Genomic DNA, 17,824 nt, shown 5'->3' with positions numbered 1-17,824 from the left:
TGGATGTTCTATCCACTAAGCTTCCAGATGACTTTTTTCCTTCGACTGACCTCTTAGCCCTTCACTTGTATGTCGATCCTTTTGACGACTTCTTAGTCGTCACCCCTAGCATTTATGCTTACTTAGTGGACCGTGCATCCACTAAGTTTGGGGATGGCTTATTTTTTTCAATCGTCTTACTTGCACGTTATAGTTTGTACATAGTTGTGAGACGATTACCATTTGTATATAGCTTTCTTTGGGTTGACCCCCAAATTTTTCGTCTTTTGCTTTATGATCGTTAGGCCGATTGAGATGGGTCTTGATGTTTGTGGGTATCATCTCTGGAAACCCTCCACGAGACATAACTCGTGTTCTTGTGTGAAATCAAGAGAATTAAAGGCTAATTGCATAGCTCAATGCAATCGTGTATACCCACGTTAGTGGTAGATTTGTATGTGGTCATGTCTTTTATGTGATTCATTCTCATGATATCTGTTGATATTTTAGGAGCAATTCTTATATGTTTTACTTCTAAGGCGTGGTTTGTTCCAAGTTTGGGGATGGCGCGAGCTTGGCATCAACTTGGAACCTCTTTATACATGAGCCTTGGTAGTATCATCTTTTATCTCCTTCGGTTATGGTAATATCTCTCCACTCTTCTCTTTAGATTGATGTGCCTCTTTATCTTTTGGTGAGTGTATGCTTAGAACATTGAGGACAATGTTAGTTTTAAGTTTGGGGATGCGGGATATGACCATAACCAATGCATGACCATGGGTTCAAAGACAAAAGGGTTCAAATTAGCCAAAATTTGAAAATTTTGAACATTTTGAGTAGATTTGCATGTGATTCTAGTGATAGTTTTAAGAATTTTGATGCATATGTGTCGAGTTGATGAGTTTTGTGATTGCTAATGGCCTTTGCATGAAAGTCGAGTCTTTTAGTGTTTGTGTTGTGCCATGTGAGTTACATCTTAGTGAAGAAGAAACATTTCTAAGAGACCTAAAGTAGTCATTAGTGGAGACTTAACCCATGTGAAAGCTCAAAGCCTAAATTGTCATTCGAGTGTACTCTTCCGCGCTAACTCCGAGTAGAATGAAGAGCTACTCAACCTCGTAACTTATAAAAGAGCTCATTTGATCTCGTGTGCTCAATTTCCTTAGCCACTAGGAGTGACATTAGGATAGCGAATTAACCTTGCCCTTGTAGTCCATGAAACCCAATGAGAATGCCAACTAGAGGAAAGCGGATACTCCATCACCATCCATCATCTTATATCCCGAGAATGAAGACATGAGATAGAAGAATGAAGAATGTCAAAAGCAAGTATGAAATGAAAAGTTGATTGCAAGAATAGAGTTGGGTGTGTTGTATTTTGTTTTGGTTGATTGTATTTGTGTTTAAAAAAAAAAAAAAAAAAAAAAAAAAAAAAAAAAAAAAAAGCGAAATAAAGTGATTTTTGTGTATGTTTGAGCATGTGTTAGCTCTTTTGTGTGAGTGATGCGATTGTATATATGTGTTGGTGTTTTTGTTCATGAATAAGTATTCGAAGCAAGAAACAAATGTTGAGATGCTTAAGAGGTTCTACCATAATGAAGAGGTCGAAATTCTCGGGAATCCACCACCATCACTTCATCTATTGTATCCGCTAACCTTTAGAAGGCATCTTAATAGGGTAGAATGGGTGAGAAGGGGGAGTGAGCTTCCCCACTCTATTAGTGGCTAATTCCTTTCGAAGATCATTTGTTCCAAAATGTTGTCCTCACCCCTTTTTATGTGTTGAGTCCTAGTTAAGTGATCACACTCACACATACGAGCGAACCATTCTTGAGTGATTTCATATTTGGAGTGTATGTCCGTGAGGCCGAAGTCGAGGCGAAATGTACTAACTTGGGAATCAAGGTTTTGTGACTTCGGAACATAGATGTGCTTATTATGGTATGACACTTGCATTTTAGGGTAAGACCATTAGTGAAGAGATCTTTAGCTTTCACATGAACTTGTTTACTTGATTCATTATGTGTTGACATGCTTAAACCCTTTACTATATCAATCATGCTTATCTACGATTTGGATTTTGGACCCTTGTGTATTTGAAACCATGATGTTTGTGGGTGTCATCTATGGAAACCCTCACGAGACCACACTCGTCCACTAGGGCAACCTAGGGGTTTAACGGCTTGTTGCATACGCTAAATGCAACCAGGATTCCTCCGAAAGTGAGTTAGGTTTTTCTTTTATTTTGTTTTGCTCGAGGACTAGCAAAATCTAAGTTTGGGGATGTTTGATGGGTCATGAAAATGTCCCATCTGAGTCGTTTAATTTAGCCAAGTTAGTCGGTTTCGAGTCTTTATTATAATAAAATGGTTGGTTTTCCTGATTAGGTGTCTTTTGCAGAGTTAGGTGTGAAAAACGGTTAAAACGAGGAAAAGATGCATGAAGGGTATTTTGGTCATTTGGAGGCAAGGACATTCTGGAAATTTGGCTAAGGTCAGTGCGTGGTTGAAAAGTAGAGGTCGAGACGAGTCCCGATAGAAATTCGGGCACGCGGGATACAAGAAGACACGTGGCGCAATATGGAGGCCGGTATATACGATTCCCGTGTTAGCGTTGAGCAGCGAAATGAACCCTTAAAGTCTGATCCGATACAACACGTTGCAAGTTAGTTCGGTGGTCCCGGTTCCACGTTTTAATCTCATCCGTTGGCTTCCGCGTCCTTCAGATCAACGCACGAGGTTTCTCTGCCGGTCACCGATCCAATGTGGCGCGTTTTAACTAGCTTCGGTAGCCCCATCTCCACGTTTTAATCTCAGCCTCTCGCTTCCGCGTTTTCAAGATCCGACGGCTTCGGATGATCTTTCTCTTTTGCTCTAATCCCGTGCGAACCGAAGCTGTTTAGCTTACTTGCTACCGACGCGTGTCACTCTCTTAACAGCCTAGATCCGCGCGCTTACAAATCCGACGGTTTCTGTGGCCGATTCACCTTGTTAACTAATACCCGGCTACACCAAATCATCTGAAACCCCAACCAAACCCTAGCCGCCGACCAGATTGTGCTTTTAACCCCTAAAATTCCAAAACTAACCCCCATTTTTCCACTTTTTACCATTTAACCCAACCAAAACCAAAACCCACCTATAAATAAATCCCTTTCTCCTCCATTAAAACCTAGACTTGCAAACCCTCTCAATATCCCTTCTTCTCTATTCCAATATTCCTCTTCTCTACTCAACCTATACCTCTTCTTGCCTATTTCTTTCTTCAACCTAATCCATCTTTTCTATTCTTTTTCTATTTTTCTCTACTACTACTACTACTACTACTTCTTCTCTACCACTATTATTCTTCCATTAATAGTCTTATCCTTCTTCCTTCCATATTCTTCTATCATCTTTATCTTCTTTCATCTATTCTTTCCAACTTCTTTCTACATCTAATTTCTTCCTTTTCCTTCTTTTTCTTATTTGGGTGGCAATAAAATAGCTATTACTTGGATTTCTTGGAGTAACATTCTTGAGCATAAATGGAGCAAATCTTAGACAAATTGGAGATACATGGGGATATGGAATTTGAACATTCTTGGTGATTTCTTTCCATTAATTTCTTAGTATTTTCATTTATTTTACAATGTCAATGAATGTTATTTTAGATTCCATGTATAGTTAATTTAGCAATCTAAGGTTGTGAATGAAACCCATTTTAGATCTTTATAATACTTGTTCTTGATTAATTAAATCCTTTGATGTGCTTTAATGTCTATTGATTGTTTATCTATATGGATTGGATTTTCTTTCCATTACTCATGCCTCATAATTAGATATTTCATACTTTCGTTAAGTTGTTAGATGGAGTATGCTTTTTAGATGATGAATAATAGTTAAGTGATCCGAATCTTTATAAGGAAGACAATTAGAATTAGTGATTATAAAATTGTTTTATCTAGAACATCATCCGGAATCCATATAGTTCATTATATTGGATCCCGAGTAAATACAAAAGAGATTTAAATAATTAAGTGCTTGTTTTATAAAGTGAAATTATGTGGTGGATTTTATAACCTTAGATATCTTCTCCCCTCTCTTAGATAGTTTAGATAGTTTCATTTGTTTTCTTATTGCTTATATATCAATCATCAATTTTATGAGGGGTGTGTGTGTGTTAGTCTAAGTTAGCTATTGACATTTTGATTATTGGGCTAAACTCGCCGTCAATATCCGAAGTTACCTACCTATCCCTTGGGACGATACTCGATCTTATTTTCAATACTATAACTTGACCCCGTATACTTGCGGGAATAGACCTAATTTAGGCCTATCATTAACCTACCCATTCGGGCTGCTTCATGTTTAAATCAATTGATTTTAGAATGAAAATTAGAGGTAATTGATTGTCTTGTTTATTTCATCTTCTAAAGAGTGATAACTACAACTTCTCGGACCTCCTATCTTTCTTCTAAAGAGTAATGTCTTGGTGAAATTATTTTTAATCACTCTTGGTTATATGGAAACACCATTTTTATCCCCACCTTCCGACCTTCGTTTCGTCTTCATCATTGTTGATGACCACCACTATCTGTGCCAACAACTACCACCGTCTCCATCTCTTATATGGAAACACCATTTTTATCATCTACCTTGGTCCTCGTTTTCATCATTGTTGTTGACCACCACCATCTTTACCAACAACTACCACCATTTCCCTCTCTTATCCATGTACTCTCTTGTCTGAAACCCTCGTCAGGGGTGTCTCCTTCACACGACAACCATTTCCCTCTCTTATCCATGTACTCTCTTGTCTGAACCCCTCGTCAAGGTGTCTCCTTCACACTATTGAGAAAAGAGTCTTAAATAGTCTGACTACTAACTTCTTTTTTAAGACCGACTACTAACTTAATAAAATCATTTGTGTCAATCGGAATGGACCAATTCTTTTTAGGGAGTTTTGACTAAAATTAGTCGACAATTTTCTCCATCCTCAAGCTAAAAAGAAAAAGAAATTGGTGTAATTTTATTATTTACAAAATTGAAAAGAAATGCATTTCTCCAAAGGGAGAATTACTGAAACCCCCCAACTCTGATAATGCTGAAACCCCCCACTTTAATTAGTAATTACTGAAACCCCCCAACTCCGTTTGATTTAACAGAATTCAGCCGTTAGTGGGAGGAAAATTACCGAAATCTCCCTTTACTAAATCGCACCTATTAATCAAATTTGAAAAATGAGGCGCCTTCGAGTCAAAGGTGGGGCGCTTATATCATGCTTTATCTTCTCCTCCTTACCCACCCCAATCGAACCAAAACCAAACGGAATCATCTCTCTCAACCAGACGAAGAAATCAAGCCAACCAGACGAAGAACAAGAAATCTCTCGGTAATTTCCACCAACCAACATCTCTCTCTAACGACAAGAACTTCAACCCCTACCAGGTATGCTCCCTCTCTCTCTCTCTCTCTCTCTCTCTCTCTCTCTCCGTTCGAACTCGAACTAGGGTTTCAGTAATGGGTTTCTGGTTTGATTCAATTTCTGGTTTTGAAACAAATTCTGGTTTTGAAACAAACTCGAAACCAGAAACAAATTCGAAACCAGAAACAATTTCTGGTATAGCCCTACCTATTAGGTAAATAATGTTTGATGGGATCCCCAACCAACTCCTTTGATCTTTGCAAAACCCCAATTTGCATATACAGCAAGCAGTGTTGCAACCTATCAAATCATCAATCTCATTAGTTTGTTTCCTGCCAAACGTTGATTTTTTCTAGCCATGTTTCGGTTACAAATCATTGATATGATCATATTTAGGCATCTGGAAGACAATGTTGGAAGATATTTCATGGGGTTTGTTTGAACCAAGTAGATACAATACCTTCCAAGAGGGTAGATGTGATATCCCCCAGAGCTTAAAGAAGCGGCTAGAGATTGAGCTAGAGGTTCCAAGGCCTTTGCAGTGTATTCGTCGAAAATAAAACCATATACCTGTTCTTGTTTGAGCTTCGGTTATTGTTTGAGCTTGGGTCGTTTGACTAGAGAATTTGTATAGTTAGTGAAGAAATGGTTGGTATGTGTCTTTGTTTTCCTGAAAATTCTAGTTGGCTGACCTAAGTTGCAGCCCATCCTTTAGTGGTGGCCTAATACTGCCGGATTAATGCTAGTTACATTTTGATTTCACAAAATGATGCTACCTATTAGGACTAGATGTGTTAACTGATGGTTATTTTACTTCCTGCTGTTTCTGAAATTTGTTGATGTTTTCATTTCATGTTGTTGGATATGTCTGAAATTTGCTATTTGTCTTTGTTTAGAACTACTAGTGATTTAATTTGGCTAAAAGCTTCGTGACGACATACATTATGAGCTCGAGTTACAAAATGTAAGCTTCTTTTTTGATTTGTGATTCCTTTGCTTCATGTGAGAGGATGTTTATTAACATAACTCCAAAATTACAACTACTAGAAAACATAAAATGGAATTACAACTACTAGAGACATAAAATGAAATTACAACTACTAGACATGACACGTCATTAAGACCTAAATTTAAGTTTTTGTGCAACTCCTTTGCATATATCATCTAACGTGATACCACCTAATTTTGACTTGCTTTTTTTCGATATAATATCGGACAACCAGAGAAATTTGTCACACTCTAAACATTTCAAAAATGGAATGCCATCGTTGGGAACTTTTTTAGAAATCAACAACTTCATCTTACCTTTACATCCTTTTTTTTCACATGGATATAAATTCCAAGGACAATTGTTGAGAAAGTGGTTTTGTTCTCCACAACCATGACAACCACTTTGAAATATTGACTTTTTTGAAGAAGATGATGAAGTAACTTTTTTGAGTTCATTCTTGAACCACCAAAATCCACCACATTCGGGAAATTGGCAAGTAAGAAATTTTTCACCAAATGAATTAGGTTTGCCAGATACCATCATTTTTCTAATTCCATTGCAATTGCCGTTTGTGCATCTTGAATACATCCATGCACAATCTAACACCAAATGTCCGTATTGATCGCAAAGTTGACAAATAACCTAAACATAGTGAAAATTGAAAAATCATAATCATAAAAATATAAATCAATCAAAAGAACTAGAGTAAAAAAAACTACCTCTTGTTGTGAGTTTGCATTTTGATACACATTTTGATGAACTTGAAGAAGCCATTAAATAACTTGAGTGAAAGTTGTTTGAGTGAAAGTTGTTGATGGTAGAGGTGAAGTTTGTAGGGTGGTTTGATGGGTTTAAATAGAAAAAAAACCCTCAAAAAGGTGTAAAACGGTCAAAACATCTAGGCCCTCCATTTTCATCTTCTACATTCATTTCAAATAGTTGGGGGGTTTCAGTAATTACTAATAAAAATGGGGGATTTCAGTAATTACTAATTAAAGTGGGGGGTTTCAGTAATTATAAATAAAAGTAGGGGGTTTTAGTAAACGCATTATCAGAACTGGGGGTAAAACGTAAGAGGGTAAAAAAGTAATATTGAAAATATCAAAGTTAAATCAAACGGAGTTGGGGGGTTTCAGTAATTACTAATTAAAGTGGGGGGTTTCAGTAAAGCCATTATCAGAGTTGGGGGGTTTCAGTAATTCTCCCTTTCTTGTATGGAGAAACGGATTGCTTTCTTTAATCCGTCTTAGATCTGAAGCTAGAAAAAAAGAAGGCTACGCATTTTAGTCAAATCCAACAACCAAGGTTCATGTCTGAACTCGACACCCAAATTCCTTCTGCCTTCGACCCATTCGCTGATGCAAATGATGAGGACTCTGGTGCTGGAACAAAAGAGTATGTTCATGTGCGTATACAGCAGAGGAACGGTAGGAAAAGCCTGACAACGGTTCAAGGAGTGAAGAAGGAATTTAGTTATAACAAGATCCTCAAAGACCTCAAGAAGGAATTTTGCTGCAATGGAACTGTCGTCCAGGACCCAGAGCTAGGCCAGGTGATGCAGGCGCATAAACGTGTGGGCCCACGTCCACGCGTGCCCACATCCTATTTGGTTATAATAGTAGTTTATTTAGTATAGGAGAAGTTACTTTAATTTGATATTTCTTTATTTTTAAAGTTTCTATGTTTGAGTAGTTTATTATTTTAGGAATCCTAGTTTGAGTCTATCTAGGAAGGTTTATTATCTTATAAAAGGAGATCTAGTCTATGTTATTATTCACCTTGAAGAGAAAAACCATTGAAGTTATTAAGAATTTAAGTTTATTTTATCGTTTCTTACAGTTTTCTTTAATTATTCGTAGTTTATTTTATTGTTCTTTAATTATTCCGCTGCGTCTACATCAAGTGGTATTCAGAGCCATTTTTTTTTTAACCAATCACAATGGTTAATCCTACCGTTCCTACTACAACATCAAAGAGAAGACACCAACTTTTGCCTCCGAATGGGACAACATCAACAAGAAGTTATCCTCGGTTACAAAATTGGAAGAAGCTTTCGAGAATTACAAGAAGGAAAATATGGAAAAATTCGATCAAGTCAATGATTCCATCATGAAGTTATCTAAACAAATCGAAGGCATATGTAAGTCTCCCTCTTCTACCACCACTCCTTCATCTATTACTTCTATTCAAACATCATCACCACAACCACTCCCAACCCCAACACCAATTTCAATTCCCCTATTTGGTCAACCTATCACTAACCCATGCCCGACCACATTCCTCCCACCGATTCACATCAACCCTACATCACCACTCTCACCGGTTTTCCCATTAATATACATAAACCCTACAACCATTCCAACCACACCACCTTTTTCCTTCAACAACCAACAAACATCAAACCAACCCGAATCGTTCTCCCACCACTCTACTACCAACCCAAGTATAACCCAACCATACCCCTTTCAAACTCCTCGGCAATATTATTCACCAAGCACCATTCCACTCGAAACCCACCACCAAAACCGCAACCCCGAACCCTCATCTCTACCGACACCACCACCATCACCAACACAACAAACCTCTCCTTACTATTCCATATCCCCAACACTTCTACCAGAAAATTTGGAATCTTCCATATCCCCAACACTTTTGTCAGAAAATTTTGAATCTTCTCCTCAAGTTGAAACTCAGTTATCAACACACCCAAGTAATCAAAACCCAGAATTTAGTGAAGGAAAAGAAGAACAAAAAGCAATTGTCAAAACCCATCATAACCAAGAAGAAGAACAACAAGAGAAACAATTAAGAAAAAGAGGAACAAGAAGAACAACCTAGAATTTTCCGAATCAATTATGTCCCACATCGCCGCTTTCTCTATCAAATCTCTTCCTACAAAATTTTCTTCAAACAATTAAGAAAAAGAGGATCAATTTCCCAATTCTTACAATGAACCTATACTCAATGGTCAAAGATCACATACCAATTGAACAACTTCCATCTAGGTTTCACATATCAATTGAAGAAAACAAACAGTGGGCTCCAGGTATTGATCACGTTAGAGTACATAAACTACATGAAGATGAGCTTGGAAAAGTCAATTTTGCGTGGCATATCTACACTACATGGTTCCATATCGATATCTTAGTTAGCGATGGTTATGCTTATACTTTGGCTATTGATGAAGTATTTTGGAAATTTGTTACAATTACTCTTACTTCACACTTGCTCATAGTACTTCACACTTTCTTGAAGATTAAGTGGTTGAGCCTACCGTGGGAAGATGGCGACATGAACATTATTTATTCACTAAGGTTAATTTTGCGAGAATCATTGGCATTTGAGTTTGGGTACGAGGTTGACGATTACTTGCACATTAGTATCCTTCCATTCCAGTGCACACTTCGTTCGAAGTGGGAATTACGGATCGCCATGACAAAGTTCATCGTCTGCGGGTGCATCAACTTGTTTTCTTCATCGAAATCGGTTCGGGACGAACCTTCTGGGGAACAGGGTGCTGATGCAGGCGCATAAACGTGTGGGCCCACGTCCACGCGTGCCCACATCCTATTTGGTTATAATAGTAGTTTATTTAGTATAGGAGAAGTTACTTTAATTTGATATTTCTTTATTTTTAAAGTTTCTATGTTTGCGTAGTTTATTATTTTAGGAATCCTAGTTTAAGTCTATCTAGGAAGGTTTATTATCTTATAAAAGGAGATCTAGTCTATGTTATTATTCACCTTGAAGAGAAAAACCATTGAAGTTATTAAGAATTTAAGTTTATTTTATCGGTTCTTACAGTTTTCTTTAATTATTCGTAGTTTATTTTATTGTTCTTTAATTATTCCGCTGCGTCTACATCACCAGGTAATTGAGTGAATGCTAAATTGTTATTCGCCACATTAGTTCGTTTGTTCTTGATTGAAATCGTGGATGGGTGTAGGTCATTCAACTCCAAGGTGATCAACGAAAGAATGTATCAACCTTCCTTGTTTCGGTAAAAATTCTAGTTCAATCGATTAAATTCATATTTTTCCTGAAATGATAGTTACGATTAATAATTAATTTGTGGGTTTTGATTATTGATGAACAGGCTGGGATTGTGAAGAAAGAAAGCATCAAGATTCATGGTTTTTAAGCTGCTCTAGTCTGGTTAGTGTTTGAAGTTGTGAGGGAATTTGAAACAAATATAGCATAGTAGTTGTAGTAACAGAAACAGCATAGTAATTGGGTATAAAACTCAGCATCTTTTTAGTTCAAGTTTGCCTTTGTTGCTTATGTAATGTGTTGAAGATGACAATCGGATGTTCTGAACTCCTATTATCAATACTTATTGAGAATAAACAAATTACACCCATGTTATTGTTCATCTTTTAGTGTAGGGAAGTTTGAAAGGCACCCATTGATAGTGATTTGGCGTCCCACACACTCCCTTTCACTAGGTAACTTCGGATGGATGCGCTGCTGTAAATAATAGGTGGTGGATTTTGACAAAAAAAAAAGATACAGTGGAAGTCGATTTTTAGCCAAACATTATAACCTTTTCTTTTATTGTGATTTTTACATTTATCTTAGTTTATAACTAAACAAGTTAAAACGAACAAAATTCTGGACTTAAATTTACAAACTGACGAAACCATAGGCAAATACTTGGAATAGAGATAGATTTTTGTGAACTATCATACATTGGGACTTCATTTCATTTGACGAATTACTGAATTACAAAATAGGTAAGGTTTTGGAATTATCCTCGGCCGAGTTTAAAACAAATTTCTTTTTGAAAGTTGATTCATTAATCCAACACTAGTTCATTAAAAGAGAATTCTGAAGGGTGTAAACTAAGCAAGAGATTGGTTATCATTACTACACCTAAGCAAGAGATTGGTTATCATACTGTTTATACCTAGAGAGAGAGAGAGAGTTCGAGATCGAATTTTCCGGCGAAGGGTGGCGAAGGGACCCTTTGCCGGTTTTCCTCTTTTATGCTTTCCTTCTTCATTTCTTTCCCTCTTTCTCTCTTTAATCGTTGATTAGATCTGGCTGTGGCGGTAGATTGAGCGGGGATGTTGGGTTTCAGATCCGGTGGTGTTTTAGTGGCAGTGATGATGGGGTTAGGATATGGTGGTGGAGTGTTCTGCTTTAATGACATGATCTTGTTGTTTGGGTGTGATTAGAGGTGGTGTTGGTGTCTGGATCTGGTGGTGTGCTAAGTGGTGTTTAGTGGCGGTTTCTGTTTGTCGGCGATGGTGGTGGTGGTGGTGTGGAGAAGTGAAGAATACAAATGTGTTTTAATGGTGAATGGCGGTCGAGTTGTAGTTCAGTGGTGGTGTGGTGGTTGTAGCGTGGGGAATTGGAAACAAGAGGGTTTTGATGGTGGTGGTGGCGGGTTTTGTTGTCTTTGTGTGGGCGGTGGTGTTTTAGCGATGGTGGTTTGTTCTAGTGGAGGGTTCGGTGGCAGTGGTGGTGTCGGGTGTTGGTGTTTAGTGATGGTGGTGGTGTTGTGGTGGAGAAGAGGTTGAGGGTTATGATGGCGATGGTGGGTCCTGTGGGTTGTTTTAAGTGGTGTGTTGGGTTGTTTCATGGCGGTGGTGGTGTTGCGGACCAAGGGAGAAGGAAGAATTATTAGTTTTCTATATACTTAGTACAATAAATTGGCAGTTCTTCAGTGTCGGCGGCGACTTTCCTGGTATTGGCGGCGGTGGCTCAATCGGCTGGAGTAGTTTAGTCTTAGTTTTTTTTTTTTGTGATCTTCAGGGTCTCTTTTCATCTTTGATCTTTAGGATGTCATTTTTCATCCTTCTTCTTTTCGTCAGTGTCTAGTCAATTTCTCTCACTTCATGAGGTAGTTTACATTCGAAGTTCTGAGAATTTACTTACGTAACTTTCATGTTGCTGACCGAGAGGAATAATCAATTATATGCATGTAAATCTGTAATTGTATCACTTATGAATGAAATATGATTTCGCGTGGTTTCCAAAAAAAAACTATAATATCTAGAGATTTCAACAACAAAAAAAAAAAAGCTTTAACATCTAGAGGCCAGCCACATAATTCCGCCCCTAGTTGGGGGTTTGGTGTTATTCTGTTTTAAGGTTCATTAGGTTCAAAATCCATCAACTTTTATAAACTCAATCTCAACGGGTTTAATTATAGTAGAAGAAAGTTACATGAGTTTCTCCATGCTTTTATTGTAAGAAGATGACATAGGTTGTAAATTTTCAGGGCGAAACGCACATTTCGTTCTTTTTGGACCTTTCGACAATTAATGGCATGTTCGATCCAGTATGTCCCTCGCCTGCAAAAAAGAGATGTAACTTCGTCCGGAGACACTGCCTTCTTGTTTGAGCTTCTTCGACGTCTGGGATGTTCGAGTATGTATGACTCTCGTCTACGGGACAAAACTGTTAACCTCACCTTAGTCATTTTGGAGATACTAGCGTCGAGTTTGAGCTTCTTCGACATCTAGCATGTTCAAGTCAAGTATGACTTCTGCAGGACGACATGTTAACCTAGCTGTAGCCAGCTACAGGTTTTGTTTGGGTTTTAGCTCGTCTATGTATGTGGTAGGTTCAAGTCATGTTCGGCTCTTATTTTGCGAACCTCAGCAATAAACCCATTAGGGGTCATGAGCGATAAACCCGGTTTCTAAAGGCTTCAGGATTCTCGTTTATCTCTTTTCTCTTGCAAGTCAGTAAAATCTCGGTATGATTACATGAGCGATTGTTCCAGCACAACAACAGACAGTTTGGCCGAGTGGTCTAAGGCGCCAGATTTAGGCTCTGGTCCGAAAGGGCGTGGGTTCAAATCCCACAGCTGTCATTTTTAGGTTTTTATATTCATTTTGTTACTATGTACATACATGCAGGAGATAACTCACTCTGTTTTTCCAATCCCACCTTTAGATTTCATTTTTTTATTATGAAAAAGTGAAAAAGAAGAATAGATACCAAAATGTTTATTGAGATAAAAGAAAATGTTCTCCAACTTTGGGTTGAATAAGTGAAGAAAGCACTAAAACACGAATTAGATCCTCTTTCAGCGTCCCTAGTACGCGACATCTTTCTCTCGACATTTTATGTATTTTTTATTATACTTTCAAGATATCCATAAATTCTCTGATAAAACTTATGTCTTTGTACAACTTTATTCTTTTTTTCAAAGTGAATTTTCCTTTTTGTTTTCTTTAGTACTTCCAAAATAGTGCACAAAATTTAAAAGAGGTGTATTTTGTGTCAAGTTTGCCTCTGCTTATATTTCTCCATCTTTCAACTTCGAGTTGAGGTCTATCTTTAGCTTCTTTTACTTGTAGCGGAAACAAAAATTTATAGAGAGAATTATGGAAGGAGAAGTTGAATCGGTTGGAAGAGCATTTGTAAATCATTATTATAACTTGTTTGATACAAATCGATCATCTCTTTCATTTCTTTACCAACCCACATCATTGTTAAGTTTTGAAGGAGAAACAATACAAGGTTGTGAAAATATAGCTAACAAAATAATTCAATTACCGTTCGATCAATGTCACCACTTCATTACAACCATTGATTGTCAACCTTCTCCCTTAACTGGTGGAATTCTTGTCTTTGTAAGTGGAAATCTTCAATTATCCGGGGAAGAGCATCATCTAAAGTTTAGCCAGGTATATTTTTACTCCCATAGATTCTCAAATATGAGCCGTTGGATTGTTTCACTAACAAAATTATGAAACAGTTGTTCAGATCCAAAGGTTAGTAACGCGACATAGATTTGGGGGAGGAGTACGAAGAAAAGGGAACCTAGAACACTTGGTAGAGCACCAATCAACCTAACCTAAACATTTGTCGCACTGTAGAAAAATGTAGAATGAAAGGACCTATATATGTCATGTCGCTCACCTTTAATTTCGGAACCCAAGCTATGTAATTTGTTAATTTGGACCCCAGTAGTGAGACGGACTCCTGCCTCACTCGAGTCCTCCTAGTCAAAATTCCCTGCGGTATAGTGGTATACATAACCAAGTAGTATTTTGGCAAAACTGCATGTTATCACTCGATCGAATTGAACTTCACTTTCCTAATTCAGTACAAAGTGTTTTGGTAACTAAGTGTGATAGCTTAAATTACAATAATTCCGTTGTGTTTGTGGTTATTTATGCAGATGTTCCACTTGATCCCAACGTCCGAGGGGAGTTTTTTCGTCCAGAATGATATATTTCGCCTCAATTATGGTTAAAGTAGTTGCTTGGTTTTTCACTCTTGTAACATTAATAAATACATTGTGACACTATTATTACTTTTGTTTATGTTTTGGGCTATAACAGTGACAAGTGCCAAAAGTAATAAAAGTGTTGTAAATAGTGAAGATGTGGTTTTCTCTATCACGATTTTTTTTTTTTAATTGTTGAAGATTCTATCACGATTTGAAAATTAACTTAGATTATTTAGACATGAAGCTCAGGAGGTGTCTAGCATAGCATGAGGTGCCTAGCACAAACCATCACACCTAAATTTACTCCATTCCCCACATGCAATAAGTTTGTGGGTTCATTTGGGTTTGGGAAGTACCATCACACCTAAATTTACTCCATTCCCCACATGCAATAAGTTTGTGGGTTCATTTGGGTTTGGGAAGTTTTATAGGGCCTCTCCATTTTTGTTAAAAGGCCTCTCCGTGAACCATTTCACTTGAGAAATAATTATTGAGGGGGCCTTTTAACAAAAATAGGGAGGCCCTATAAAATCTCCCTTTGGGTTTTGAGCTTTCATGTGTCATTACCCATATACTCTTTTTAAGTGCACTTTTAATTGCAAGTTAGTAATAATATAGAGTTAATTCCTATATGGCCCCCTACTTTGTGACCAGCTTCCTTTATGGCCCCCTTGTTTTCGTAAATTCAAATATTACCCCTTATTTTCATGGAAATGTCTTAACTACCCTTCATTTAAATCTTTTTTCAAAATAAAATATAAAAAAACAAACATAATTCCACCTCACTTCCCTCTCCACCACTTATCTCTCTCCACCTCACCTCTCTTTTCCAATCATCTTTCTCTCTCTCCAACTCACCTTTTTCTCTCTCCACCTCTCCTCTCTCTCTCTCTCCACCTCACTCTATCTCTCTCCACCTCACTCTATCTTCTCCGATGAAGGTCGCCGGCCGGAAAATTTTCCGGCCGGCGACCTTCAACCTAAAAAAAAAAATATATATTTTTTTTTTTTATCTCTCATCTCCCTCTCTCTCTAAAAATTCCGGCGAAGGGAACCCCCTTCGCCGGAGTTTTTAGAGAGAGAGGGAGATGAGAGATAAAAAAAAAAAATTAGTTGAAGGTCGCCGGCCGAAAAATTTTCCGGCCGGCGACCTTCATCGGAGAAGATAGAGTGAGGTGGAGAGAGATAGAGTGAGGTGGTGAGAGAGAGAGAGGAGAGGTGGAGAGAGAAAAAGGTGAGTTGGAGAGAGAGAAAGATGATTGGGAAAGAGAGGTGAGGTGGAGAGAGAGATAAGTGGTGGAGAGGGAAGTGAGGTGGAATTATGTTTGTTTTTTTTTATTTTATTTTGAAAAAAAATTTAAAGGAAGGGTAGTTAGGACATTTCCATGAAAATAGGGGGCCATATTTGAATTTACGAAAAAAAAGGGGGCCATAAAGGAAGCTGGTCACAAAGTAGGGGGCCATATAAGAATTAACTCAATAATATAAGAGATCATAATAACTTGGTAGCCACTTAGTTGTTACATCTCTGTCTGTCTTCGTTATACAAATGATATTACGGATATGATAGACAAAATTATAGAACGTTTTATCAGTACGATAGTCCCTAATAACAATCGAGATCCCGTTCAATTCAAGAAAACTATCAAAAGTTCACAGGTAACGCGTGCTTTCAACTTTAATATGTCAAAACTAACAAATATTAAATTTACAGCTCTCCGACTTATCGTGAAATAACTATATTACTTGAAAGCTCGAAATAATAGCCCGATGGAGGCCAGACAACAAGACAAATCAATTTGCGAGAGAAATAATAAACTTTTTTACAAATGCTCAATGATCCTTGTTGTGATCCGACATCATATTTGTGAAGAACTTAAGGCAGAATTTTCTAAATGAAAGGGATCCATTTGTAATATGGAAACGTTTAAAAAGTAGATACGGTCATTTGAAGAAGGTTATTCTACTAAAAACACAAAATGACTGGTTACACCTAAGACTACTGATGTGGCGTTAAAATGCCACATTTGGATCGCTTAACTTCGATGAGTTAGCTCTTTTCGTGTTTTATTTCTAACTATTTATAAATTTTTCTTGGTAGGTACCTTATTTGGAGTTTGACCCTTCATTCGGAATAAAACGGAGCATTTATCACTTTTTTATCTCATGTGGAAGAGACCGGAAGGAAAGAGAGACCAGGGGTATTTTGGTAATTTTGGCAGAGATCAGAGGTTAAGTGGCAAGTGGAGCCAATGGTGAGTCCGACGGTGAAGACGGAAGTTGAATCGGAGTTCGGATGGGAAAGTTATGTAAGAAAGAAGTCGAAGGTCATTTTTGTCTTTCTGAAAATTAGAGGAAGTAGAGACACATTTGAAGGCACCCCTTTGGTTTGTAATAAGACTCAAAGTCAGGCCCAAAAGCCCAAGGAAGAAGACCAAATGAGAAAATTTAAGGGCACTCATCTTTACAAGCCCAAGTCAAAGTTAGGCTAAGCAAGTCAAGGGCTGGTCTTTTTGGGGTTTTTTTTGAGATAAAAGAATAGAGGGCCAGACTTCATCTTCTTGGATCAGAGTTTAGGGTTTAGGAGGAGAAAGGAGAGAGAGGGAGAAGGGAAGAGAGTTGCCGGCCAAACTTGGCCAGCACATCAACTGACCGGAACAGCCGAGAAGAGACAAGTAGAAAGGAAGAACAACTCGTCTGCGGCAAGAAGCAGCTCGTGTATCACCATTCAAAGGACGAGAGCAGCTTGGTTTTTGAAGTCTTCGGCAGCCACTCGGGAACTTGAAGAACAGAAGCAGCTCGGGTTTCTTCTTTAACAACAAGTTAGGGCACCGGAACAGCAAGAACACCAGCTCGGGATTAGAGGATACGGCAGCAACAACTCGGGACATCATCTTCAGCTCGGGACAGATACCGGCGGCTAGTGATCAGCAACGGGCAACTCGGGACAGAACATTAACTATTTGGCCGGGCTTTTGATCTCTTGGCCGAGATCTTCAAGGGTTATTCCGGCCATTCCTTTGGTCGGAAAACCTAGGGTTTTACTTGGGAATTTGTTGTCTCCATCTCTTTGTGTTTGCCTTGTGTTTGGTTGTGATTTATTTGAGATTTGGTTGTTGCCAATTTCTAGTGAGAGAAAGCTTGAAGCTAGATTTAATGGTGGATTTTGTTGAAGGAAGAAGATGATACTGGCTGATAAGGGGAGGTCAAGTTCTGCTGAGAGGACACCTATTATACACTGTTAAGGGGACCCCTGC

The 17,824-nt window shown here is 38.0% G+C and overlaps 2 protein-coding genes and 1 non-coding gene across 3 annotated transcripts; all 3 read left to right on the top strand.

Annotated features, from left to right (window-relative positions):
* Positions 1-7,685: 7,685 nt before the first annotated feature.
* LOC147549596 (protein translation factor SUI1 homolog 1-like) lies at positions 7,686-10,517 on the top strand. Its single transcript, XM_086669889.1, has 3 exons — positions 7,686-7,928; positions 10,323-10,376; positions 10,473-10,517. Exons 1-3 carry the CDS (start codon positions 7,686-7,688, stop codon positions 10,515-10,517), a joined length of 342 nt encoding a protein of 113 aa, XP_086526015.1.
* A 2,602-nt stretch (positions 10,518-13,119) lies between these two features.
* TRNAL-UAG (transfer RNA leucine (anticodon UAG)) lies at positions 13,120-13,199 on the top strand. Its single transcript has one exon. It is a non-coding gene; the product is annotated as a tRNA-Leu (tRNA).
* Positions 13,200-13,535: 336 nt separating this feature from the next.
* Positions 13,536-14,739, top strand: NTL (NTF2-like protein). The gene is made up of 2 exons (XM_086669191.1): positions 13,536-14,019; positions 14,517-14,739. The coding sequence occupies exons 1-2, from the start codon at positions 13,717-13,719 to the stop codon at positions 14,589-14,591; spliced, it is 378 nt and encodes a 125-aa protein (XP_086525317.1). The 5' UTR covers positions 13,536-13,716; the 3' UTR covers positions 14,592-14,739.
* Positions 14,740-17,824: the final 3,085 nt, after the last annotated feature.

Source organism: Eschscholzia californica, unplaced genomic scaffold (assembly GCF_041429995.1).
Source record: "Eschscholzia californica isolate CP2 unplaced genomic scaffold, dmEscCali1.0.p SCAF_3, whole genome shotgun sequence".
Taxonomy (NCBI): domain Eukaryota; kingdom Viridiplantae; phylum Streptophyta; class Magnoliopsida; order Ranunculales; family Papaveraceae; genus Eschscholzia; species Eschscholzia californica.
Note: the sequence above shows the minus strand (reverse complement) of the source record. Positions and strands in the feature narration are given on the sequence as shown.